Source organism: Lissotriton helveticus, chromosome 2_1 (assembly GCF_964261635.1).
Source record: "Lissotriton helveticus chromosome 2_1, aLisHel1.1, whole genome shotgun sequence".
NCBI lineage: Eukaryota > Metazoa > Chordata > Amphibia > Caudata > Salamandridae > Lissotriton > Lissotriton helveticus.
In genome coordinates, this window is record NC_136059.1 from 784,914,994 (window position 1) to 784,942,099 (window position 27,106).

The window sequence follows — 27,106 nt, forward strand, 5'->3', positions numbered from 1 at the left end:
TGGGCAGCCCTGCCTAGTGCCTCTGCCCAAATATATGACCCCAGAAATCTTCTATTGACCCTCACCCTGGCCAGTATGGCTTGGTATAATAGTTTGACCCAGGCGCAAAACTTCTGGCCAAAACCCCATCTGGCTAAGACGGCAAAAAAATATGGCCATTCTATGCTATCGAACACAATGGATGCGTCCAAAGCCATTAATGCAGTCTGGTGAGTTGAGAGTTCTCTAGTCATTAGCAGGACTCGTGACATCCTGCGCAGGTTACGTCTGGTGCTCCTACGGGGCATGAAGCCTGACTGGTCTGCATGTTTAATGCCTGGAAAGACCCATGTGAGTCTTGCCGCTAGGGCCTTCGCCAGGACCTTCGCCTCGACGTTTGGGAGGGAGATTGGTCTATATGAGCCGCACTCCTCTGGAGGCTTACCTGTTTTGTGGATAACCACAATCATAGCCATTCTTTGGTCTTCAGGGAGGTATCCCTCTTCCACCGCCGCTTGGAACATTTCCAACGTTGGGCCTGAAATTTTACTAGATAGTCCCTTGTATAACTCTATTGGCAGCCCGTTGGGTCCCGAGGCCTTCCTGGACTGCAGTGAACCAGAACTGCTGATAACTCTTCCTCTGTCAGCTCCACTTCCAGGTGGTCTCTGGCCTCTTCCTAAAGCCCTGGGATTGTGAATTCACTCAAAATCTCCTCACAGTCTGTGTATGACCTATTACTCCTGGGCTTGTATAGGTCTTCATAATAAGCGGCGAAGGTATTTGCTATCCCTGTACTCATTGTCTGTAGGACTCCCTCCAGGTCCCAGACCCCAGCCACCCAAGACTTGTCCCTATCCCTCTTGTCCAGCCAGACCAGCAGCTAAGACGCATTGTCTCTGATCTCATGCAGTCGGTGTTGCATGGCTAAAGCCTGTAGATGAGATGTTTTGTCTGCCCGGGTTTCTCAGGTTTTGCTGCCGCAATGCTAATCTGTGCCGGGAGTCTGCGTTTCTGTCCCTTGCCACATCTCTCTCCAGCCTCAGGATGTCCTGTTCTATCGTCTTGCATGCTATATGAGTCTCCTTTTTCTTCCCCCTTATCAAGGCCTGGTCTTGTTCCCGAATTACCATCTTAAATGCCACCCAGAGAGTACATGGGATGGGAGAGAGCCCGTATTTTCTTTAAAGTATATCTCTGGTCCCGCATTCAATTTCTCTTTGATGTTCTTGTCTTTCAGGAGCCAGGGCTCTAGTCTAGGGAACCTATTGGTTTGGACTGTAGGTCACTCCAATGCCACCCCCACTGGTGAATGGTCTGCTATGACGCGCGCCAGGTGTTCTGCACCCAAAAAGCACCCGCTTGATTGTGTTGTGGCTCAGTGGTTAGAGGCGGCAGACCCGGAAGCTGAGATCAGCCGTGGACCAGGGTTCGATTCCCCGCCTCGGCAGGTCTCGGGCTCAAAAATTCCACGGACTCGACAATTCTCGCTCCGGTGCCTACTCGACTCACGGGGTCACACTCTGCGACTCTGGGCAATAGCTTGCTTAATCTCCACTACGGCCCCTCGCGGCGGGATGCCTGGCTTTCACCTTGTGAATACCCTGCCGGGGTATCTCACAGGGGAATACCAGGACGGGTTCCCTAAGCAAGCGCCTTGAGACCCCTGGGTGATTAGTGCGCTATATAAATCGAAATACATTTACATTTACATTGTCAATGCAGGATAGGGACCCTTGAGGAGCTGAATAATATGTATATTGTCTTAAGTGGGGGTTATGAGTCTGCCACAGGTCCAAGCACAGTAGCAAAGTAAGGGAGGACCCCCCTTCCGCCTGGTGACCAGCCATAATACTCAATCAGCCCATTTCAGAATACATCACATCATTCATGTCCCCTCCTACCAGGAGAATTCCAGGGGGCAATTTTAGAAGTTGAGCGCTGAACTGTGGCAGGACCTTGGTGTGCAATCTGGGTGGAACGTATAGAGAGCAAAGCTTTAGGGATCGGCCCTCGCATCTACCAGTCAGGGCCAAGTGGCACCCCAATGTGTAGGACCATACGTTCTTTATCGCTAGTGGCACTAGTTTCCTCACAAGGATGCCCACCCCCGGGAGCTGGAAGTGAAACCTGAGTGGGATATTAACTTGCATCCAAAACGGTCTAAGGTCTTGTATTGGTTTACGTTCAGATGTGTCTTGCAACAGTACAATATCAGGGAGATGGCGCCGAATGTACTGGAGAACCAGGGTGCATTTAAACTTGTTCCCCAGTCCATTCACATTCCATGACCATATGCGTAGAGTTGCTTGTTTAGAGGCTTCCATGAGTAGTCGCCAATTCCCTCATAGTCTCCCCACCACCCGCGGTTAAGGCAGTTAGTGTTCGCACCATACTTTTGCTGATCAATTTATGAGCCTAACTATTCAACCAAACACAAACAATGAAAAACCCAATTATCCCCCCTCCCTGCATCCCTGCTTAGTGAAAGATACCCCCACCACCACCCTAACTTGCAGAGTGCCTGTCAGCCAGAACTGTGCATTAAGCAATTGGAGGTCGGTATGCCACTGACCTGCATTATAAGATTATAGAAGAGATCATCTCAATCTTATGACCCCCGGCCATTGTAAAACCAGGCCAACTTTGCTTTTATCGTGTCGCAAGGACCCCTCGGACCCACCGCTCTTCGGGCCCTGCCTCACATGATGACCCCCCTGAGCCCAACCGTGATATCCAATGTGCTATGTGACAGATAGTTGCTATAAGTTACGTATCGTCTTTCATCCTTGTCCATATCTGGTTCCGACTGGCAGGCAGGAGACCCCCGGTCACTTCCTTTCTGTGGGCTGATCCTTAAGTCAGTTGGTATCTTCTGGTTTTTCCCCCTATCGGCCATCCTTTTTTCACTATTCTTGTGATGCTAATTATGTATTAAATCTTTTATTGAGCATAGGCAAACAGAATGCACCTCCGAAACATTTGTAGGGGCCGTCACCACTCCGGGGAGGCCTAAGTCAGCAACCCCTCTGACCCCTATCATAAGGCCAGCGGGCATATCGTCCGTTAACACAGCAAGCCGCCTACAACCCAACTGGGCCGGCCGCGTCATAAGAGGTGCTACAACGGTGCAAGCTGAGCAGTACTAGTGCAACCTGAGGAAACAAAGAACTGTAAACAACCCCCCTACCCTTCCCACCCCAACCCTCCCCTCTCCTTGTCCATTTCCGGAGGTAATCTATCGGTTGTGGTCTATCATTAACGGTCAGGTGGTGCTACGTGCGCAGGGCCTGTGCGCTTACGGGCGCGTGTCTTGGGTTCTGGGAGAGGTGTTTCTGCTAGGCGTAGCAGTCGCAGGTAGCGTGGGCAGCTCACCTCACGAAACTCCCCAGTAAGCAGGGCGAGAAATGGTCGCCAGAGTTCCGCAAAGTCCGCCCCCCTCCCCGCTGCTGCCAGTGATAGTTTCTCCATCCCCAGGATCGCCCAAAGCCGGTGGAGCCACCCCAATTGTTGCGGAGCCTGAACCGCTCTCCAGTGGGCCACAATGTTTTGGACCGCTGCCCCAAGCGCAAGCGCGATCAAACGCCCCCTCCAGGACTTCAGAGGGTACATGAGGGCGTTCGGGAGGCCTAGAATAATGTATGCTGGGAAGCGCGGCAGTTGTGTGTCTAGATGCGCGTCTATAAGGTCCAGGATAGGGTTCCAATAGGGGCGCAGCGCCTCACAGCTCCATAGCAAGTGTTCCAGTGTCCCTAGTTCCCCGCACCCCCTCCAGCATCTGTCGCTTACTCGGGCATCCCAGTGGTGTAGTCTCTCAGGGGTGTGGTACCAGTATGTGGCTACTTTAGTTAGTGTCTCGGTGAGCCCGGTGTGGTGCGCCGAGTGTCTGGCCCTGTGGTACACCCCCTCCCATTCTTTCCTAGTGAGCTGCCGCCCTAGGTCCCTTTCCCACCTGACTTGGCCCGCGTTGTATGTGTGCGCCTGGGTGAGAAGTAGCTGCTGATAAAGATCCGAAATCAATTTCTTGTCCGAGGTGCGCGTCAGCAGCCACCTTTCGTAGGGCGTGAGGTGCCGTTGGGCCCCGGGCTGGATCGAAGGGTGGAGCACCCAATGGCGCACCTGCAGGTACTGCAGGCGTTCCGATTCGGCCACGCCGTAGTCCGCCTTGACCTGCTGGAACGGGAGGACCCCCTTGAGGTCGAACATGTGCCCCGCCGCTCTACAGGGCGTCGTCCGCCAAGTCATGAATGCTCCGGCATCCAAGCCCGGCGAGAAGTCCGGATTCTCAAAGATGGGGTTCATGGGCGAGGGGAAGGTGGTCAGTCCCTTGGCCACGGCCACTCTGTCCCACACGCGTAGGGCGGTGCTTGTGATTTCAGAGGCGTACAGGTTAGGGGGTCGGTGTCGACGTGGCAGGAAAGGCACGCCTTGGAGGGCACGGCCGGCCACCGCCTGGTCCAGGAAGAGCCAGTGTTTGCCGGACTCCAGTTGAAACCATTCCACGAAAGTGCGCAGCTGCGCAGCCTGGAAGTACAGGGTGAGGTCGGGCACACCGACCCCCCCGTTCGCTGGGGGCAGAGTGGCGAGAGCGTGCTTAAACCTAGGGCGCCGGCCGTTCCAAATAAACCGCGACAATTCCGATTGAGTTTGCTGAAGCCAACCCTTCGGGGGATTCAAGGGGAGCGTCTGAAACAGATACAAGATCTGCGGTAGCAGTGTCATTTTAACTGCGGCAATTCTGCCTAGCCATGACAACGTGAGCGGCTTCCAACGCCGGAGCTGCTCCCGGAGTTTGAGTGTGAGTGCCTCATAATTGACTCGCGCAGTACCCCGGACAGTAGGAGCCAGGCGCACGCCCAGGTATGGAACGGCTGCATCTGACCATTGTATTTTGAATTCTGACTTAATCTCGGCCACCACTTCTGGGCGTAGGGAGATGTTCAGGGCTTCAGATTTGGCTTCATTGATTTTAAAACCCGAAGCCAGGGCAAAGGTGTGAAGCTCTACAAAGAGAGCACGCAGGGAGTGCATCGGGTCGGTAAGGGACAGCAAGACGTCGTCAGCGTACAGGCTGATCTTATGCGTGTCGGCACCAAATTTGATACCAGATATGAGTGCATGCTGCCGCACTCTCTGAGCCATCGGCTCCATATATAGTGCGAAGAGGAGCGGCGACAGAGGGCAGCCCTGGCGCGTGCCTCTGCCAATGTCGAATCTCGGGGAGGTATGACCGTTCACCCTTACCGCGGCATTTGGCCGGCGGTAGCAGTTGAAGATGCGATGGCGGAGTTTCTCCCCAAATCCGAAGTGGCGGAGGGCCTGATCGAGGTATGGCCAATGCACTCTGTCGAATGCTTTCTCCGCATCGATGGTGAGGAGCATGCAGCCCGGCTTAGTGCGCGACCCGGCCTCAATGAGGTGCAGCACCCGCCTGGTGTTGTCGCTGGTCTGCCGTTGGGGGATAAAGCCCGCCTGGTCGGGGTCTATCAGCTGCTGCATATATGGTGCGATGCGGCTCGCCAGTATGCCAGTGTAGAGTTTCAAGTCTACGTTCAGCAGCGAGATGGGTCTGTATGAACCGCAGACCGCCGGGTCACGGCCCGGTTTGGGAATAACAGAGATAGACGCCTCTAGCAGGTCCGGGTGTATGGCACCAGGCTTGTCGAACGTATTAAATAGGTCGCGCAAGAGGGGGGCAAGCTGCTGGCAGAAGGTCTTGTAAAACGCCGCGGTATAGCCGTCGGGTCCCGGGGATTTCCCTACTTTGAGGCGGGCGATAGCAGAGATGACCTCCTCCAGGCCTATGGGCCGCTCCAGAAAGTCCGCTTGGGCTTGGGTGAGGGTGGGGAGCTCCGCGCCCTGCAAGTAGGCCGGGCCGGCATTGGGGTCCAGGTGGTCCGCGTCGTAGAGCGCCTCATAAAAGCTGCCGAAGGCCGCCGCAATCGCCGCGTCCTCCGTAATCTGGCAGCCATTAGCCGACAGGAGAGAGCGCACTTGTTGCCGTTGGGTTTGCGCCCGTAGCCTGCTCGCCAGAAGCCGCCCGCAGCGGTCGCCTCCGGTGTAGTAGACGTGTTTGAGGCGCATAGCGGCGTATTCCGCCACGTCCTGATCCAAGGCCGCCAACATTTTCCGCTGGGCGCACAATTGCCGCCATGCCCTGGCCGCCCCTGTGCGTTGGTGCATCTGTTCCAGTTCCGCCACCCGTTGGGTGAGCTCGGCACGCTTCAGCGCCCTTTCCTTGTTGTTGGCCGTGGCTATGGAGATGAGTTCCCCGCGTAGGACCGCTTTAAGGGCCGCCCACTGGGTGGCCTTCGTAGTGTCATCGTTGGCGTTGTGTTCCAAAAAGTGGTCAATCGCGGCCGTGAGTCGGGTCTGGGTGTCAGGCAGCTGCAAAAGGCCATCTCGCAGCCTCCAGTGTCGTTGCGGAGCCGGCATGGCTCCCACACGAAGCGTCGCTACCACTGGGGAGTGATCCGAAAGTGCGGCCGGCAGTATCTCCACTCCCTCGACTTGTAGCGCCAGTTGAGAGGAGCCCAGAAAATAATCCAGTCTCGCATACGTCTTGTGTGCCGCCGAGTAATACGTATAGGCAGTCGTCTGGGGGTGTGTGTGTCGCCATAAATCGGTGAGGCCCAAATCTGCTATGTGTGCATGTCCTGTAGCTGTGAGCGCCCCCACCTGCCCGGATCTCTGGCCTGAGCGGTCCGCCGTGTTATGAAATACAATGTTGAGGTCTCCACCCAGCAGCAAGTGAGTGTGTGCAGTGGATGTAGCGGTCTCTAGAGCCGTATGTAAGAATCTTTCCTGCCCCTCATTCGGGCCGTAGACAGAACCCACCAGCAAGGTATGGCCTGCAATCTGGAAGCTATAAAGTAGAAGCCGCCCTTTAATTTCGGCCTCTTTCTGGAGGACCCTCCCCTCGAATGATTTGGCCACTAGGATCGCCACCCCGGCTGCCTTCTTCAGGGAGGAGGAGAAGAACTGCCATGGAAAAGCGCGTGATTTGAGTCTGTGCTGGTCGCTGCGCACAAGGTGTGTTTCTTGGAGGAGGCAGATATCCGCCTTGGAGCGCTCAAGACAGGATAGTATCGCCCTGCGTTTGTTCGGACTGTTGAGACCCCGCACATTAAGCGTGAGCACTGTTAGGTGTCGAGGCATGTCTGGGATAAGAAGAAAGATGCCAAACCCCACTCGGAGGCCGTGGCTGCGGGCCCACGGACCGTGGAAGACACTGTGCTGGGAGTCTTATCGGCTCCATCCGCGGCATCAAAACCCCCTTCAGTGGTGGCAAAATCCCTTGGACAAGGAGAGCCCCCCCCCCTCCCCTTCTTCCCCCAACTCCCCCCCAACCCCAACTGGTGTAACTCCCCCCTCCCCACAATCATCTTGGACGCAGTGTCCGAACCTTGAGAAGGGTGCAAGCACCGATGCAATTCCAAACCCCCCCCCTCCCCCCCCTCTCTGCCCATGTCAACTCAACCATAAAGAAGTCTGAACCATCATAGTCCCAGATCCAGGTGAATGTCCGCCGGACCTGTGGTAAGGAAATCACTTGGAGTGTAGGCGATGGCGACGGTGACAGCGGACAGTGCACGTCTCCGTCCAGGTCGGCCATCGAAGGGCTGGTGAAGAAAGAACGCGGGCTAGCGAGGCTTCACCCCCGCCGCCGGCGCGAGCAGTCTCGGCCGAGCCGTAACCTCTCAGGTTCATGGGTCCCTGGCCCGGGTCAGTCGTTTTCTTGATTCACCAGGCCTTGTGCGACGGTCTCCACTGCTGCTCGTTGGCCGTCTGCGATCTCTTTGGTGGCGGGACGCCGCGGCCTATGTCGCCTCCGCTGCTGCCGCCATCGGCCTGGTGCCTCTTGACTGGGGGTGCCCCCGGCTACCGGATTCTCCGCTTCGGTCGGATCCTCAATGTTCAGGAGGTTGCACGCCTCCCTGAGGGAGCGGACCTGGTGAAGATTATTGCCCATCCTGAAAACAAGCCTAAAGGGGTGTCCCCAGCTGTAGGAGATGTGGCGTTTCCGCAGTTCTGCTGTGACAGGTCGGAAGATGCGCCTCTTCTCTAGGGTCAGCGCCGCGAGGTCTTGATAAAGAGCAGGGGAGTGCGCGCCATAGGACACCGGCGCCATCTGGCGCGCCTTGTTGAGGATCTCTTCTTTGGTCCGATAGTCCTGCACGCACACGAGGATGTCGGCTGGGTGGGCCGTAGCCGCTCTAGGGGGGCCTGTCCTGTGCACTCTGTCCAGGCCCAAGGGAGAGTCTGTCGGCCGGCTTAGGATATGGTTGAACAGGCCCTGAGTAAAGTGAAAGAGATCTTCCGTGTCCGGGGAGTGCTTCACCCCCCTGATCCTGATGTTATGCCGCCTGGAGCGGTTCTCCAAATCCTCGGCGTGCGTCTGGAGGTCCACTTGCTGGTCGTGTATGCGCACTAGTTCCTGTCGCAACGCTTCAATTTCTAGATCCCTTGCGTCGCTCTTCGTCTCTAGCTCCGCCACCCTCTCGCCGATGGCGTCGGTGTCCCGGCGCACCTCCTTTATCTCGTCCTGGAGCTCTTTCTTCAGCTCCTGGATATCGTCGCGCAGCCCCTTGAAGAGCGATTCCAGAAAGGAGCGCGTGACTGGGCCCTCCGGGTCCGTCTGCCCCTGGGCTGGCGAGGCCTGGCTCTTCTTCTCGGAGCCCGCGCGGTGGCTGGTAGTTGCGACATCAGTCTTCTTTCCCACTGCGCCGGGGGTGAAGAGCTCAGCGATGGAGCGGTCCTTCCTTGTCCTAGCGTTGGACATGGCTCCCACGGTGTCCCTTGCCCAGCAGCAAGCCGCTACTGGCACTGCTAGCTCGGGCCGCAGACGCTTCTGTGTCCCCCAGCGTCCGGCACGCGGGTAGCGGAGAGGTGGCGCGCTCCGAGCGATGGTTGTGTGTCCAGCCGGGTGTCGGCGTCGCGATGTGGCCCTCGCAGTGGGGGCCCAAGTGTGAGGGTTCCGCTAGGGATATACCACGCAGGCAGGAGCTGCGCCGGGGGACGTGACCCCCCACTCGCCGTCGTCTCCAGGAGCGTCCTCTGGCCAGTGTCCGGGTAGGTGCTAGATTCGCCGCCCAGGCCTACAACGTGAGTGAGAGGACAGCGCCGGGCTATTCGTCAGGCTCCTTGGGCAGGCAGGCAGGCGCTGCGTGCCGCTGGAAGGCTCCTCTCTCGATGCGCCCCCTTGATGCAGCCCCCGTGTGGTGCCCGGGTAGGTGCGAGTGCTGGTGTGCAGGGCAGCAGCGCAAGAGGGTGGGCTGGAAGGCGGCCGGTCCCTTAGTGCCACTCACGGTGTCGGTGGCTGCAGGGCTCGGGCCAGGTCTATGTCGCGCTCCACTGCGGCCCCAGTGTCTGGACACCCAAAATGGCGGTTGTGTGCGGGAGGGGGGGGCCCGGGGTCACTGTCTCACCCCCCCCCTGTGCCTCCTCACCTCCGTGCTGTGCCGCGGGTCCCAGGGGCTGTGCTGCGGGTCCCAGGGGCTGAAGTGCGGGTCTCAGGGGCCCGCGTGGGTCCTCCAGGTGTCTGGTCGCCTAAAAATGGCGGGCTGCCGTTAGGAATTGCGCCACACGCGCCGACGTTACCTCGGTCAGGCGCGCCGGGCCATAGGTGTTGTGCGAGGGGGGGGGGGGGCCGGTATCACTGTCTCACCCCCCCCCGTACCTCTTCTCCGCCGAGCTGTCCCGCGGGTCTCAGGGGCTGTGCCGTGGGCCCCAAGGGCTCACGCAGGTCCGTCGGCGAGAGCCGGTGGCAGCCAGGCAGTGTGCACGCCGATCTCCGACGGGGGCGGCAGGTCCGCAGAAGCCTCCACATGAGACCGTGGGAGGCCTCGCACGTCCCCGTGCGGGCCGGACCCGCCGCCTCTGCTGGTCCCTGCTTCAGGCGATCCCTGGCGGCTCCGTGGCTCCGCCCCCCTCGGCCTCGCTCTCAATCGTGCTCCGGACTCTCGGAGCGCGCCAGGCCCCAACCGCCGCCGTTTCCGCGGCCGAACGCCGCAGGGGTCAGGCCGCCCTCGGTCGTAGAACCGGGCCTGAAGGTCGTCGCTGGCGAGGCGCTGTTGCCAGGGGCCCCCTGAGGTCACTCTCGGCCGGGTAAATGCTATGAAGGTGCTATGTTCAGCGGCCGGCGGCGGGAGCTCAGAGAGGCACGTCCGCTCACACCGCCATCTTGGCCACGCCCCCTTGTGATGCTAATTATGCTAATAAGTTTCATTCTACTTCTAATCGCTGCGCACATATTTTATACAAGAATCATCATGCTTCAATAAATATTGATACTAAACACCACTGGGTATGGGCTCCCAAGCAGCAAGGCCAAGCCACTGCCTTATGTACTATATAATAAAGAAACGCCAATGCTGCCTATCTCAATTCACTGTCTATTTTTCATCTCACCTTTGAATGAAACATAAAGTGAGGGGACCTTAGTTTCTTGAATCAATCCTTTGTTTTATTTTATTTTACTTCATTTGAACTTTTTTGATCATTTTTTATCAAATTTTTACATTTCAAAAGAACTTATGACACACAATATAAAAACATTCTGTACAATAAACCATTCCCCTCCTGTCAATCACACTCACTATAACTACAAATCACTGTCAAACACTCTTAATCACGGGCAACCCTCGATGTCAGTCGGCTCCTGCAATTCAATTCAGACGCGGCCTACCCACACCTACCGAATAAGAAAACTATTAGGGTAGAGTGTGTACGAATACCACGTATTAACAGTGGTCCCGCGCCGTGTTTTCTGAGGAACAGTGCAATTTGTTTGTTTCCAAATCTGGAGTGTGTGGTCCTGATGAGAACTCCGCAATAAGAAGAGTTCGAAATGCGTAGACCTTGTGTTTTCAAAGCCATAAGAAATCAACTAAAAAACTGAATTTTGTAGATTGTAGATTTATGTTTACATTATAATCTATGGCTATGTAAAAATGTGTTTTCTGAAAAAAATGAGATCTATGATTGTAAATAAAAATGGTATGATTGAAAGTATGTCTGAGAGTGTTTGACATCGATTTGTAGTGATAGTGAGTGTGATTGACAGGAGGGGAATGGTTTATTGTACAGAATGTTTTTCATATATTGTGTGTCATAAGTTCTTTTGAAATGTAAAAATTTGATTAAAAAAGTTCAATAAATATTGAAACACCTTGCTGTTTATTTCTTGTGTACTTCTTTGGGTATGCATGAGAGTTCAAATGAAAGGGTTCCAGATCTGTTACCAAGATTCCTTGGGGGATCAGGGCTGCCATGTTCTGAGGTTACATACACATTTGTTACCCTGTACGTTTAGGGCTTCGGATGGTGCACTGTGAGCTAGCAGGACTATAGGCCAACATCTCCTGGGGGGTGAGGGGTATCAGATTTGCACCATTCTAACGTTTATGTGATCCAACAAGCACAACGTTTTAAGCTCATAATACAAAATCAGTTTAACTCCAGTAAAAAAGTTTCTAAAACATCTTAAGCCAGTAAATTAAAGGTGCAGCCACAACAGCTGCACCAATAAAACATGGGTTAATTTTTTATTGACATAGAAAATACTGAAGATTCGTGCATTTTTAATTAGTTACAAAAGTTCACTTTATATATAACTAAAAATCATGAAGTCCTTTATGTAAACTTACTTGTGTAGGGAAATTCAAATATGAAATCGGAACTGGTATCTCTATGCATGTCAGAACTCACAGATTACTTCTCCAGGAGAGATATGAACACAACAGAATGATTTGAGCACAAGAACACCAGCATTTGTTGGTTATTCGGGATCCCATGGAGGACCGCAGTAGGTATCGAAGGCGGGTGGACATCCTTGACGTATGTGTGACTACAGGAGTTCGCCCCCCACAGGGATCTTTTCAGCTACTTAATCTTTGTAGCCCTTACAAGTTCATTGTCGTTGGAAACCGTAAGTATGGTAGCTTCACTGCATCACAGCACACCTTAGCGTATGTGTTCACTTTTTTTCCACTTTATTCGGCCCTATGGAAAGCCTCTGAACCTTTGTCGAGGCTGAAACATGTAGACCATGTAAAGTGGGATGAGGAAGATCAATTTTATCTTCACAGATATCCCTGCTCTGTTTTTAAGCGTGCCCTAGAAACTCAAGAATAGAAATTAACTATTGGATACTCTAGAGGTACTTTTAAATGGCAGGCCTAGCACTTTTCCCTTTTCACGCACTCAACCCAAAAAAAACGCTCCGCTGTAATTCAGGCGTTGCAGCCCAGCTGGGAACCCAATGATGAAGCATGCCACCAACTAGGTTGGTGGGTGAGGGTTCTACTAAAAAACCAATTTTTTTTTAGCATTCATGTAAATGACAGTGTGTTATCCCTCTATTTGGATCCCCCACTGGGTTTGTCCATGTTGTTGTATATTGATTGATTTCAGGGAGACACAGACAGACGTTTCCCTTATTCCTTGTTCTCTCTTTGTTATTATTTGGTGTTTTATAATGAACATATTTGATTGGATTACAGGTGAGACCATATTACACCTTTACATTAGTATGTTGATGCAGTATTTTGTCTAACAGGAACCTATAGCCTGCCTATGCTTCTTACCGGCTTCTCGTGGCTATGAGCTGTAATGATTTAGATTTGCCAGATGAAGTACAGAGTACTAGGTTATGCACCTACTAATAATGAAGTACCAAATCCAGTGTTTCGATATACGAGTTTATGATACTCATTACTCGAACATATGTTGGTATTGTTTGACTAGCCCACCTCCTCTCATACAAAACCATTGGATGGCAGTGTCAGCAATATGGCCGAAACATTATTCTTAAAGCCCAGACACCCCCCACTCGAAAGGACCATCCAATCAGTTTGCATACATCAAATTTATGTTGGAGGATTAACAGTGCCACCTACCCCGTTCCACCCCTCGCAGCCACCAAGAGGATGGGTGTTTCAGGAGACCTTTTATGGCAAAGGTCAACTGCTTTCTGTAATTCCAACCTCCCTCACCCCAGGACTGAATTTTCTAGGACAAAATCTGCAGAGGTTGAAAGGGGCAAGGGATGGGTAGAGTAAATGATTTTAGGCCTTTAAATAATAGGCTCTGAATATCAAATAGGTTAGCACTGCTTAGACAATCCTTGCTCTTTGTAATATTGTACCTCTGTGGTCCATTTCCTTCCCATGGTGTGCTTGTTTTTCTTTGTTGTGAGTCTGGGCTGTTATCACATTTTACTTTCTTTGAGCTGTAACAAGATTAAAAGGTGAACATCAAATAATATTTGCACTGTTGGATAACTGAGCAACAAGCAGGAAAATACAAAAACAATCTTTAACATGTGATGTATGAATTTATTTGTTTACTAGTCAGACTCCAGCACAAGGTTTGTTTAGGGGTTACGACTATGACCGTGACCGAGCTGCCAAGGGTATAATAATGTTCTGACCGCAGTTAAGAGATACTAGAGGATTAAACAGGGAAATGTGAAAGGCGAGTGGTGTTTTAAGTGTGTGTCTACTAACTCACCTGCACATTAACAGACTCCTAGTGGTAATCAAACAATGTTTCAGGCTCCAAAAAGGCCAGGTGTGCACAAGGGAGATCACTTCTAGAATCAGTGAGTCACGAACAGTGCACAGAAGGTAGATTTATCTGGTAATGTTCCTCTGTGTCCCTTCTACAGACACTCCGACCATACTGTTCCTCTTCTACTAACTCCAGAGACACACCACACGCATTCATTCGCTCACTAACTCCCTCATTTACTGTCCCCCAGCAGTCCAACATTATGAAATCCTAGAGCAAATCAGGCAGGGGTGTGCACTTTGCATCCTTCTACGCGTCCCAAAGAAGAGCCTATACTGTGTCCGGGCCAAGCTCTGTCCAGCCTAGAGAACAGGTGGGCTTTACCGGAGCAAACATCTAGACAACCTAGGGTTATTTCTCGATTCTAGTAGGCTAGAGAAATGCCACGACCTTCAGCACCCTAATGATCCCGTCATCTTCCCTTCCCCTGCCCTTCCAGAAATCAACCACCGTAGGGAATTATTCTTCTCCTGTTCCTGCTTGCAGTGACGCTCCAATGGGCTCAGCACACATTGCTGAAAGAATAACACGCGAGCCATTAGTATGCACCTCTAAACCAATGAGAAGCTAGTGCCTAAAGCACCCACTCACACGTTTCCAGCAGTGTGATCGATTTGAGTTGTGCACACCCTCCTGAGAAGCTTGGCTCAGAATAGGAAATGTTCTCCTGCTAATCTGTTATACAGTCTTTTGATCCATTTAACTCAGTAATGATTATCTGGAACTCATAACTGCATATGGTTTATTTGCACACACACACTGTACTTAAGTTCTCATAAATAATCCTTCCAAATTGAGCCTGGCAGAAGAGGGATTGAGAGACATACCAAAACGCTGCCTCTTGTACCAGAAAGGTGTCCCCGTCTATTCAGAGAGTAGAGGTATGTCATTCCATCCAGCAGAATTTTGCCAGTGACCTTTGTAGACAGGCTCTAAAGGAGATTCATGGATGCAACACAAGTCTTTAACTTCTTGAGATTCTTAATCCAGGGTCGATTTACAAATGCAGAGGTGGATGCAACATCCTAAACTTTGGCTGTGATGCCTATAACTAGTTATTTTAATGGCCCGAAAGTATAAAGGACAACTTTACAACATTATAACAAAAGGACAACTTAGATTACATTTCACTTGACGTCTTCCAGAAGCGCAATGTACATAATGGAAGGAGTTCGTGTCCCTTTGTGATGAATGAAAACGTAGACATATTCTCACAGACTTAGTTCTCTCTGTAGAAACGTGACCTTTGACATTGCTCTTGCTTTTCCACCTGTCTTGTGTTCCCTAACCTAACGCACATAGATATACAGCAGCTACGAGTACACTTTGATAGGCTTATTCACTTGCACAAATATACGCCCTCTCCCCAACACGCATATATTTGGAATAGTTCTACATTTCTAAATCTACATTTCAGTTGCACCCAGAGCTGGGAGCGATATATAGTCAAACTACCTCAGATTATTCTGCTTTTAGTAATGTTCTTCGGAATCACCCACCTTTGTTTTCCTTTTGTAACAACTCTTTTTGCCGATGCTGTTAGCCTCAGCAACAATCATAGGCCAACACTTTTCACAGGTGACACCCATTGGTTTTGCCAATGCTTGTTGTGACTGGAGTCCACTTTGTGATACCGTTCATTTTACTAGTAAGACGCAGGGTTCACTTATGAAATCAGTGAGGTGACTTAGAAAAAGCTGTCACACTTTCTAATATCCTTCTGTTATGTACTCTGGCCTTCCATTAAGTGATGTGTTGTATGAACTGGAGGGAATGTCTCTGCATCACACAGCGAGACGATCCAACTTAGGCTACTGATGATCTGCATTGTGTATATGGGATAGGATGTCTCTGGCTGTACTTTATCAGATTATTGCAAGGTATCAATGAGTTCCTTGATCATTTAGAGGCACCAGCCCACGACATAGTCCAAAATCCTACTAAATCCAGGATTTCACGGGTTAGAAAATGCATTTGTGTCTGTTTGGAAAAGTAGACATGACATTTCCTAGAAGGTCACACCGGATATGCCTTTGGCTGATTTATATTTAATGGCAGCTCGCCAAAACCACTGAAAGGCCCCAATGTTAGCCTGATGCCTATGCCTGGTTGGTACACTGTAGAGTTGTAGACTGGTCAATGCATGAAGCTGTTGTGTTGTCAGGCCCGGCACGAACAGGCTTGGAACGATGACATTCTGCGTGTGGTCCACTCTATGCACATATATCTATCAAGCTGTGGTAGTGCTTCCTGCCACACTGTCTCTTGGGTGGTCTCTTCACAAAAACAAAGCAGCCTTACTCTGCTTCATTCAGTGTCATCCATGAGGATCGGAGGAGTACTCCCATCATGATGCTGCAGTCAATCAATCAATCAATGCATTTATATAGCGCACTACTCACCCGGAGGGTCTCAAGGTGCGGTGGGGAGGGGGTCCGCTACTGCTCGAACAGCCAGGTCTTGAGCTGCTTCCTGAAGGCGAGGTGGTCCTGGGTCAGGCGGAGGTGGGTAGGAAGGGAGTTCCAAGTCTTGGCGGCCAGGTAGGAGAAGGACCTTCCTCCTGTGGTGGCTCTTCGGATGCGGGGGACGGCGGCGAGGGCGTGACTGGTCGATCGAAGCTGGCGTTTGGGAGCGAAGAAGTTGAGGCGGCTGTTGAGGTATCCTGGTCCTTGGTTGTGTAGGGCTTTGTGTGCATGGGTGAGGAGCCGGAAGGTGATTCTCTTGTTGACCGGGAGCCAGTGCAGGTCTCTCAGGTGTCCGGAGATGTGGCTGCGGCGGGGGATGTCCAGGATGAGTCGTGCTGAGGCGTTCTGGATCCGCTGGAGTCTCTTCTGGAGTTTGGCGGTGGTACCGGCGTAGAGGGAGCTGCCGTAGTCCAGTCGGCTGGTGACGAGGGCCTGGGTGACCGTCTTCCTGGTCTCGGTGGGGATCCACCGGAAGATCTTACGTAGCATGCGCAGGATGTTGAAGCACGACGAGGAGACGGCGTTGACTTGTCTGGTCATGGAGAGGGAGGAGTCCAGGATGAAGCCCAGGTTGCGTGCGTGGTCTGTTGGTTTGGGTGCGCTACCCAGGGCGGGGGGCCACCAGGAGTCGTCCCAGGCGGAGGGTGAGGATCCCAGGATGAGGACTTCCGTCTTGTCCGAGTTCAGTTTCAGGCGGCTGTTCGACATCCATGTGGCTACGTCTGTCATCCCTTCGTGCAGGTTGGCTCTGGCAGTGGCGGGGTCGTTAGTGAGGGAGAGGATCAGCTGGGTGTCGTCGGCGTAAGAGATGATGTTCAGGTTGTGCTGGCGTGCGATGGCTGCGAGGGGGCTCATGTAAACGTTGAAGAGTGTTGGGCTGAGCGAGGAGCCTTGAGGAACGCCGCAGATGACTTCGGTGGCCTCCGATCTGAACGGGGGGAGGCGGACTCTGTGTCCTTCCGGCGAGGAAGGAGGTGATCCACTCCAGTGCCTTCTCCTGGATTCCGACGTTGCTGAGGCGCTGTACTAGGGTACGGTGGCAGACAGTGTCGAAGGCCGCGGAGAGGTCCAGGAGGATGAGGGCCGCTGTTTCTCCGTTGTCAAGCAGGGCTCGGATGTCATCGGTAGCTGCGATCAGGGCGGTCTCGGTGCTGTGGTTGGCCCGGAAGCCAGACTGCGAGAGGTCGAGGGAGCCATTCGTCTCGAGGAAGGCGGCCAGTTGCTTGTTGACGGTCTTCTCGATGACTTTTGCCGGAAACGGGAGCAGCGAGATGGGGCGGTAGTTCTTGAGGTCGGTTGGGTCTGCTGATGGTTTCTTGAGTAGAGCGCTGAGTTCGGCGTGCTTCCAGCTCTCCGGTTAAGGTGGCGATGTCGAAGGAGGTGTTGATGATGTCCCGCAGGTGGGGTGCGATGACAGCGTCGGCCTTGTTGAAGACGTGGTGAGGGCAGGGGTCTGTCGGAGATCCGGAGTGGATGGAGTTCATCGTGCGGATGGTGTCTTCGGTGCTGATCGGGGTCCAGGCGCAGAGGGTGGTAGTGGGGGGCGGTAGTTCGGTCGTGGCGTGCGTCGGTTGAGTGCTGAAGCTGTTGTGTATGTCCGCGATCTTGTTCTGGAAGTAGGAGGCGAGGGAGTTGCAGAGGTCTTGCGAAGGGGTGATGTCGTTGTTTCCGGCGTTGGGGTTGGAGAGCTCTTTCACGATGTTGAAGAGTTCCTTGCTGTTGTGTGCGTTGTTGTCCAGTCGTTCCTTGAATGCGGTTTTCTTGGTGGCGTGGATCAGCTGGTGGTGTTTTCGGGTGGCGAGCTTGAGGGCAGTCATGTTGTCCGGTGTTGGGTCTCTGCGCCAGGTTTTCTCAAGTGCTCTGCAGTTCTTCTTGGAGCTCTTGAGTTCGTCGTTAAACCATGGGGCTTTCTTGCTGCCGGGTCTGCTCGGCGGGGTCTTCAGCGGGGCGAGGTCGTCTGCGCAGTCGCTGATCCATTTCGTGAGGTTAGTGGCTGCTTGGCTGGGGTTGGTTGTGCTGGTGGGAGGGTTCTTGCTCAGGGAAGTAGCGAGCTGGTCTGTAGTGATCTTGTTCCAGCTTCTGCGGGGAGCCTGTTGCTGGTGATGGTGGAGCGTGGTCCTTCTGAAGCTGAAGTGGACGCAGCTGTGGTCCGTCCAGTGGAGTCCCGTGGCGTGGCTGAAGGCGATGTCCTTGCTGGAAGAGAAGATCGGGTCGAGTGTGTGTCCGGCGTAGTGGGTGGGGGTGGTCACCAGTTGCTTGAGTCCGAGGTTGGCGAGGTTGTCCAGCAGGGTGGTGGTGTTGCGGTCGTTGTTGTTCTCCAGGTGGAAGTTGAGGTCCCCGAGGAGGATGTAGTCAGCGGAGAGGAGGGCGTGCGGGCTGATGACGTCGGCGATGTCTTCGCTGAATTGTGTGCGTGGTCCTGGGGGTCTGTAGATGAGGGTGCCTCTGAGGGTGGTCTTGGGGTTGGCGTGGATCTGGAAGTGCAGGTGTTCGGCGGGTGCGAGGGTGTCGTCGGTGTTGGTCGTGATGCGGATGGTGTTCCTGTGGATGATGGCGATGCCTCCTCCTGTCTGGTTGACGCGGTCTCTCCGGATGATCTTGTAGCCTTCTGGGATGGCGATGGCGATGTCGGGCGCTGAGGAGGCGTTCATCCAGGTTTCCGTGACGAAGGCAACGTCTGGGTCTGTGGTGTCGAGCAGGTTCCATAGCTCGACGGCGTGTCTGTGGACGGAGCGGGTGTTGAGCAGGATGCACTTCAGGTGGGTGCTGCTGGTGTTCGGCTTGGTGGGTGCTGGTGTGGCGTGGGTCCGGTTGCAGGTGAACTTGCAGGAGTGGCAGCTGAAGGGTCCGTGGGTGCGTCTCTGTGTGGCTCGGTAGCAGCCCGGTGTTCGGCCGGTGTTGAGTGCATTGAGGTCGGTGGCGTCGTAGGTCCGTCGGGACGGCTTCCGGCGGTGGGGACCAGGGGTCCTGGCACTGGGCGCGGTCCAGGCGCGGACGGGCGCAGGCGGGCTTACCTTTGGCGCACCTTCGGCGCTCAATCGGTGCTCCCGCTGCGCGCGTCCGCTGCGCGGTCGCTCTGGGGGCGTCATAAGAAGGGAGCCGGCAGGGAGGGTCAGCTGGGAGGCGGGGAGCGCGTGGGCCAATCCGCAAGCGGGGGGCGGGGTCGCGGCAGGAACGGCGGGAAAAACGGCGGGCTTGGTGGGCGGCCCTGAGGCGGCTGGGGTGCCGGATCGGCGTCTGGCAGGCAGCAGGTAGAGGTAGGCAGGCAGAGCAGGCGGGGAGCGTGGGGGCGACCAGGCCGTGGAGGGCGCAGTGGTCGCTCCTGAATTGTGGTCTGGGTCCCCTTAAGAAGGGAGCCGGCAGGGAGGGTCAGCTGGGAGGCGGGGAGCGCGTGGGCCAATCGGCAAGCGGGGTCGCGGCAGGAACGGCGGGAAAAAACGGCGGGCTTGGTGGGCGGCCCTGCGGCGGCTGGGGCGCCGGATCGGCGTCTGGCAGGCAGCAGGTAGAGGTAGGCAGGCAGAGCAGGCGGGGAGCGTGGGGGCGACCAGGCCGTGGAGGGCGCAGTGGTCGCTCCTGAATCGTGGTCTGGGTCCCCTTAAGAAGGGAGCCGGCAGGGAGGGTCAGCTGGGAGGCGGGGAGCGCGTGGGCCAATCGGCAAGCGGGGGGGCGGGGTCGCGGCAGGAACGGCGGGAAAAAACGGCGGGCTTGGTGGGCGGCCCTGCGGCGGCTGGGGCGCCGGATCGGCGTCTGGCAGGCAGCAGGTAGAGGTAGGCAGGCAGAGCAGGCGGGGAGCGTGGGGGCGACCAGGCCGTGGAGGGCGCAGTGGTCGCTATGCTATGCAATGCTGAGGCTGCACTCACACATGGAGTGTGACAGAGAAATATGACACACATTAGTGTGCCATGGAGATATGTACCTTTGTCCTCTGATCAGACGTGCAAGGTTTGTCTGCGAACAGCCAGGCATTTATTACAATGTATTACAATTCTAAATTCATCTATGTTACTGATTCTTGCTGGTAGTGAGTTCCAGAGCTGGGTGGTGTCTACAGAATGTTTTTTCTGAAGGGAGCTAGGGTCTGGATTGAAAACTTGAATAAGTTGTCTGACCACAACCACTGTGGTTGTGCATGTGTAGTTGCAGGAGTTGTCTGGTAGTCATGTCTTTTCTGGATTCTCTGATTCCTTGACAGCAGAAAGAGATGTCACAAGGTACAGTCAACTGGCGTAGTTTAGGCACAACAGGGTTAAGGTGACGGTAGTTTCAGACCTGTGTGGAAAGATGCAGCATAGAATTTGCATCTTGAAGAGGGTAAATTGGTTCACTGGAGCAATTTATAGCACAAACGACAGATAGGAATTCATGATCACCCCTAGATTTTTCACTTTTATCAAGCTGGTTGGTTGGGATCCCAGTTCTTGAGGCCAAATGGAAGATAGGTAATATTTTTTACATTTCCACAGGAGCGAATCACTGTTTTTGATAGGATTAGCATGTAGCATCCAGTGGGAGACCTGTTAGATGAACTGGAGTTGGTTTCCAAGGGCTTTTGAATTGAATCGGTGCGGTCTATCAGTCGAATGAGCTACGTATTGAAGAGAAGCTGTCAAACGGAGGAAGCTTGAAAGGGATGGTTATAAAAGTGCAAAGGAGCCTGGGAGAAATGCAGAAGCCTGGCAACCTTGGATCTTTCAGAGAGGCAGGAGAAAATCTAGTTCTGGGTGGTACTATGAATGCAGGGTTGCTCAGTTTCTGAAGCACAGTGATGTGCTAGGTCAAAGACAGAGCGAGAGGTGCAGTAGTAGTATTACAGCCCTTCCATTTTTGTTGATAGTAGTTTTCGGATCAACTCAAATGGCAATCAATATAGCTTATACCCCGCTGTAGTGAGCTATATTGGCCATTATAGGCCCGCTCCAGAGTCGTCTTTAACAAGGAAGCGGGACATTAATACCGGTACAGCCCAGCTACGGAGGGCTGTAAGGCTATAAGAACATACCGCCACTAGAGGGCAGAATGTTCTAACAAATAAAACAAAGGTGTCACAGAGTACGAGAGGATTGAAATCCTTTCTCGCTCCGTGAGGCCTTTGTTCACAGAAACAGCTCTGAACGACAACATTGGAATGTTGGAGCTCCACGCTTCTACCGGCCATTAGAAGCCCGGAGCACCCAAGTTTTTCAATGGAGCCCCCAACATTCCAATGTTCTAATATAGCCTTACAGCCTTCCATACTGGGCTACATTGGCCTTTAACAAGGTAGCAGGCCTTTAATGGTTGGTATAGCCCAGGTACGGTGGGCTAGAACATTCCGCCACTAGAAGGCAGAATGTTCTAACAAATATAACAAAGGCCTCAGGCCCTAGGAGTCCTTTCTTCACAGCAACAGCTGTGAAAGATAAACATTGGAATGTTGGAGCTCCGAGCTTTTACCAACCATTAGAAACCCGGAGCACTCCATTTCTTTAATGGAACTTCCAACATTGCAATGTTCTAATTTTATTTTTCAGACTGTTCTATTAAATTTAGAGTATATTCTTCCACTTCAAAGATCACAATTCTGGGGTTATGGGTGTTCATAGAACTTTCTAAACGAAAATGCCACACTTTATTCAAAGTTGAAGAACCAGTGCATTAAAAACAGAATATGATCAACTAAGTGTATAAGGATTGACTTTGTCACACCCATGTGCAGTTATAGCACATTTTCTTGGAGCACATCATACTTTAAAGAAACCAGATCAAGGAAAATGGAGTCAAAGATATAATAAGCAGTAACCTAGGTGCAAAAGCTACGGATATGGATTCAGTTGCATTTGTATTTTATTTGCGATTATGCATCTGAGTCATGTCCCCTTTCTTTTTCAGACACTATGCAAAAATTGAGGTGTTTTTGATATGCTTCTCCTGCCCTCACCTCTTCATCCTCATGTTCATCCTCTCATCCTTTCTCACATGCTTTTCTCCAATCACTTCTTCGCTCTCCTTTTCGCTCTTTACAGCAATTATTCCGCTTTTCCCTCCCCTCTGCTATTCACCCTCGTTTCATCTTTCTGCTCATTTCTATTTTCCCCTCTTCGCATCACTTCTCCATGCCACAGGTTTCGCACTTTTCATACCATAGCCCTTCTACCTAGCCTATTCTCAGTCCTCCATCCTCGATTCCCTCATAAAGGCCCTGTTCTCTTTGCTTTACAGCCGCAGCTCTTCTCACACCTCCTCGAGCACGATTTCTTTTTCCTCTCCTAACAACCCCTAGAGCACCCCTCACAGAAAGTCCTCAGAGAGTAGAGCTAGTTTGTCTCAACGAGCCATGAGTCAAGACGGCTGACTTTTACCACATAATCCACCTAATATAATAATAATAAATGAATTTGTAGAGCGCCTGGCTACTCCATTCGGAGTGTCCCCGTGCTAGGGTTTCAGAACCACAATAGAGAAACAGAGACCTGGTTTAAGATTGTCTAAACAGCCAGGTCGTGAGCTTCTTTCAAAAAGTCATCTCTGAGCATTCCTGCCTCAGAACAACAAGGAGGGTGTTACACAGTTTGGCGGCCAGAAAGCTGAACGAAAGGCCTCCCATACGTGCTCTTTCACCCTTGGAACACAGTGAGCGCTGCTTCTGCAGATCTCAGACATCTGCAACGTTGGTAGGACTTGATCAAGGGATATAGATTATGATGGCTTTTCAAATTCAAGATTTTTTGACAGAAGCATAGAGCTTTGAAGGATACTCTTTTTCTGATTGGGAGCCAGAGAAGTTTAGTCAGGGCTGGGCCCAACAAAGAGAATCTAGGAATGTTTAGCAGCTCTCATGCTGCAGCATTCTGTACCCTTTGAAGCATCCTTAAACTGCCTTGGGTGGATCCAACATATAGCACATTGCAACGGTCCAGTTAAGAAATCAATAGGGCCTGGACTACAGTCTTCCTGGCATCTTCTGGGAGGAGACAGAATGCACACAGGCTCCTAACAGGTTGTGAAAACCCCATAGGTTTTTAGAACTATTTACTCCTTCAATTACAAGACTTCTGGCCAGTAATGGCAGCCTCCGGAGACAAGTGGTGTGCCCTGGCACTTGTTTTTTCTACAAACAACCCACTACTGCTAAACCTTTGGTGATGGCTATGGTAGGAAAGTGGCAAAGTGGTGAGGACGATGTTTTTGAATACTTGGGGTGGGCATGGGTCTGTTGACACGCAAGTCCTGCTACTTCAATCAATCAATGGCCATTTATAAAGCACACAGCTACCTCGACCAAGGTGTTACGGCGTAAGCAAAACAGACTAGTGAGACTGAGCAGCTCATGATATGTCTTTCCTTGCCTTAACCAGTTTTTCAAATTTGGTGCCAGGGAGCAGCTTGAAAGCATGGGCTAATGCAGTGCGGTTTACTAAGTAGGGGAGCTGAGGTGGAATATGCCATTATATTTGAACAGGAGATAATGTTACAGACCCTTTGGTTTGGAAATATAGTGGTCAGATAGTGCATTGCAACATCTTGGAAGAGAGCGATGACGGAAGTGGTGTATTCTGGATTGTAGAATTTGTTCATGATTTTGTGCAGCCCTTTGGATGGCCATGGTGCCTTGGAAAATCAATGGGAGTAATGGGGTCCGTCTGCCTTTGTGGTGGCTGCTTTGTGTATTCTAAAGTGTTGTAGGAGCTGGTGCTAGTCTTGGGAGCAGCTCGTCTTTCTCCAGTATTTTTCATCCATTCTACTTTTAGTCTTCAGAGTCATCACATCTGGGTGGATCCTGCTGGTCTTCTGTTGGTTTTGTGGGTGTAGGGATGGCTTGAAGGGATCAATTCACTGAATGCTTTGAGGGAGTTTGTACACTTGTACTTATCTTATGTGGCTGCTTGTCCCATCAGATTTGATTGAGAGGTTCAGACGTTAAGTTTCATTCATGGTCTGAGAATGGGGTATAAGTGGATAATGAGGGGGTCACCTCTGTGGATGGGATGATCTGCTATCACAGTGATGTGGTCAGGAAGATACAAAATTACTTCAATTGTATGTCTGGTTGTGAGCATAGAAACACAAACCTGTCAAAGGGAAGTTCAGGTTTTCTAGGTCTGAAAGAAGGGATCAGGTTTGAAGCTGTTCTGATTTGCTTAACCAAATGGTCAGGATGTGGAAAAGACCAAGATTTTGATATTATTTTCTACATGGTACATAACTGCAGCGGCAAATGGGTGGTGATATTGTGTTTATGTCCATTCATTCTGATAAGCACCCTCCTTGTTCCTACTTCAGGCTGCATCCCACCCCGGTGTCCACAATGTCATTGAGGAGAGTATTATAGAAAGAGGGGTTATTGCACAGTGATGTATAGATGGCGATCTGAAGGTAAGTAGATATGCGCCCAAGTAGGTTAGCTAAAATGAGCAGAGGCAAAGTAAATATTTGTGTTATGCAGCTGAACAATCTTCGCGATTGGAGGCTGGTATGGAGTTCTTGAGGATGGATATGACTGCCCCACCTTTATTCTAAGCTGGAAAGTTTCTTATTTAGATTTGATAACCTGATGCAGTGGAGTCATAAAGCATGAGAACTAGATCATCCCCTAAATAGGTTTCTGTGATGAAGACATGGTTGTGAGGGATCAAATGGGCCCATGCGTAAGATGTTTGACTTGTCAGGAGAGCTAGATTAGTTCTATTCAATACTGGACTCGGTTGAGGCAGTTAGCAGGTGGTCACAAGTCCACTGCCTACCTAACCACGAGGCCTCTCATTCTCACTCCCCCTCGTGGAGTGGTGCAGCTGTGAGCATGACCGGACTGGGAAGTCAAAGTAGCCTTAGCAAATTTTTTAGAGAAGCCCCCGTATGTTGTGTAGCACGTGAGACTAACCACTATAAATACGTTTAGGGGAGGGGGGATTACCACAAAGACAATTTTTTTGGGGAGGGGGGGTGGATCAGGGGAACTGGAGCATCCTACCACAGATATTTCATGATCTATTCAATTATGTTTGTTAAAGCATAATAAATGATGACATTGCAGTTCACCAGGATACCACAATCTTTGTTGGGGCCCTACCATTATTTCTTCACTATGACCCTACAAAAGTGCCCCTCACCGCTCCATAGCCACTCTCTCACATGTATTTCACTTGTTTTATAGTGCCTCTCACACTAATGTAGTGTTTCAAAACACTTTCCATCAGACATACATACAGACAATGAATAATATGTGTGTAAATCAGTGTATAGAAAATGTTACATAAGACAGGGTACTATGACGAGTAGAATTCACATGTCATCAATACTGGTAGACATTTTTTAACCGTGCTTGGTTTGGAGAAGAGCTAACTCACGCTTCAGAACGTGACACCGTGTTAAGGCTTGACTTTAATAATAAGAATTTATTTCTACACAAAAAACACTTCTAGCAATATTAGGATGGAAAAACGCATTACTTTCTAACCTATACCACGCAGTTGGCATGCTACTCTTTGATGTCAGTTCATAGGTCATTGTGCTAGATTACGATTGTAATTTATGAACTGCACAGTAACAAAAAGATCTGTGACAAAAGCAGTATCCCACTGAGCTATAAACATAAAATACAGTTCTGTGATCTACATGGTACGTGTTCTTTGCAGTAGGAATATTAACCCTTTGTGCTACCTTAGATAAGTGAAAAGTCTCACTAGACAAAACTCCAATCTCTCTTCAGCAGGAAGATTAATCAGCAGAGATATCTTGAAAGTTTTATTGTTGCCTGAAAACTGCTGGACATACAAGGACCTCTGCAGAGGGTGCTTTTAACACCATAACATATTTCAAAACACAGGTAGGACGGAAACGAAAGTGAGTGCTGAGTGGATTATGCTGGATCTGCTGATTTTGTTACTGGAGGCTGATACTGCGGTACTGCTGCAAACCCGTCAACAATAACAAAACAGGGCCCCCACCCTTCCAGCCTCGCGGGGAATCACGTGATGCCCAGTATGGCCAATCCAGCCTTGAGTGGGCCCAAACTCAGCAAAATCTCAACCTTTCATGAATATTTCTGTATGCATATTTTGACTGCACTTAATCCAGCTCCAAGCACTTCCTCCAAACATGCTAGTACAGCTGTTAGACTAGAAGAAACCAATCAAAAGAGGTTTTTTTTCTAGATTACGGAACTCAGTAAAAATAATATGTTCATATAAATATATTTAAGTAAATTTGATACTTTGGCAGTTTATAGTATGGGTCCTATGTTTTTTCAAAAGAGCATTTTGAAGTCTGGTTTCACAAGTAACCACAATAACCCCAGTATGGTGCTTAGCACCACATGCTGGTGGATGTCCAAGAACAATTTAACACTCAATCTCACCAAGTCTAAAGTCGTATTCCCACAAATGATAACTTTGTCTATGGCTTCCATCGCCCTCAGCAATGGTCAACAATCCTGGCATGTTTGTTGAACAGCATATCTAGCCGAGTCAGCAGATTAAATTTGTTTTTGTTAAGAACTACTTTTTACCAACTTAAGCAGTTTATAGATGTTCATGTTTCTCTCAATTTTCCAGCGCTTCCACCACAGTCAAGGAATTGATTTCAGCCCATCTGGATTATGGAATGCAATCTGTAACTGCAGTCAAAATCCTGCTAAAACATAGAGAAGTTTGCCACGCCACAACAAGACATCACTCAGTGCCTATACCGAGCACAGGCTTTTACCCACTAGTTTTATTTAAGTGCCTTGTTTCTGGGAACCTGAGGCCCAATATACAAGTTACTGGTCGCAAAATCTGGCTGCAATTTACAAGTTATTGTGTGACCAAAAAAGTAATCAACAATACAACTTATGCATTAATAGGTGGAAATGCTAAATTCTGATTCGATGAGAGTTGTAGTAGGCCCTACCGCATAAATATTAAGGAGATAGGTCGCAAGTTGCAATTCACTCCAATTGGTGGCCATTGCAGGAATAGTGGCCTGGTTGGCTTCGCAGATCACAGTGTCTGTTATCACCTCTCAATAAAAAAAAAATCTTTCAATGCATTAATTTTCCAATAAGGAAACGATGCTGTGTTTAAAAAAAAAGGTTTATTTTTTTTAAAGTTTGTTTTTTGTAGTGCCTGCAACCA

The 27,106-nt window shown here is 51.1% G+C and overlaps 1 protein-coding gene across 4 annotated transcripts in view; it reads right to left on the bottom strand.

Annotated features, from left to right (window-relative positions):
• The window catches only part of EPB41L4A (erythrocyte membrane protein band 4.1 like 4A), a 782,364-nt gene that overhangs the window by 93,044 nt on the left and 662,214 nt on the right, over positions 1–27,106 (bottom strand). For 3 of the 4 annotated variants that reach the window (XM_078675499.1, XM_078675502.1, XM_078675498.1), the window contains exon 14: positions 13,127–13,210. The exons of the other annotated variant lie outside the window; for it this stretch is intronic. In XM_078675499.1, coding sequence (XP_078531625.1) covers positions 13,127–13,210 — 84 coding nt within the window. The remainder of the gene's footprint in view (positions 1–13,126; positions 13,211–27,106) is intronic. 4 annotated transcript variants of the gene reach the window in all.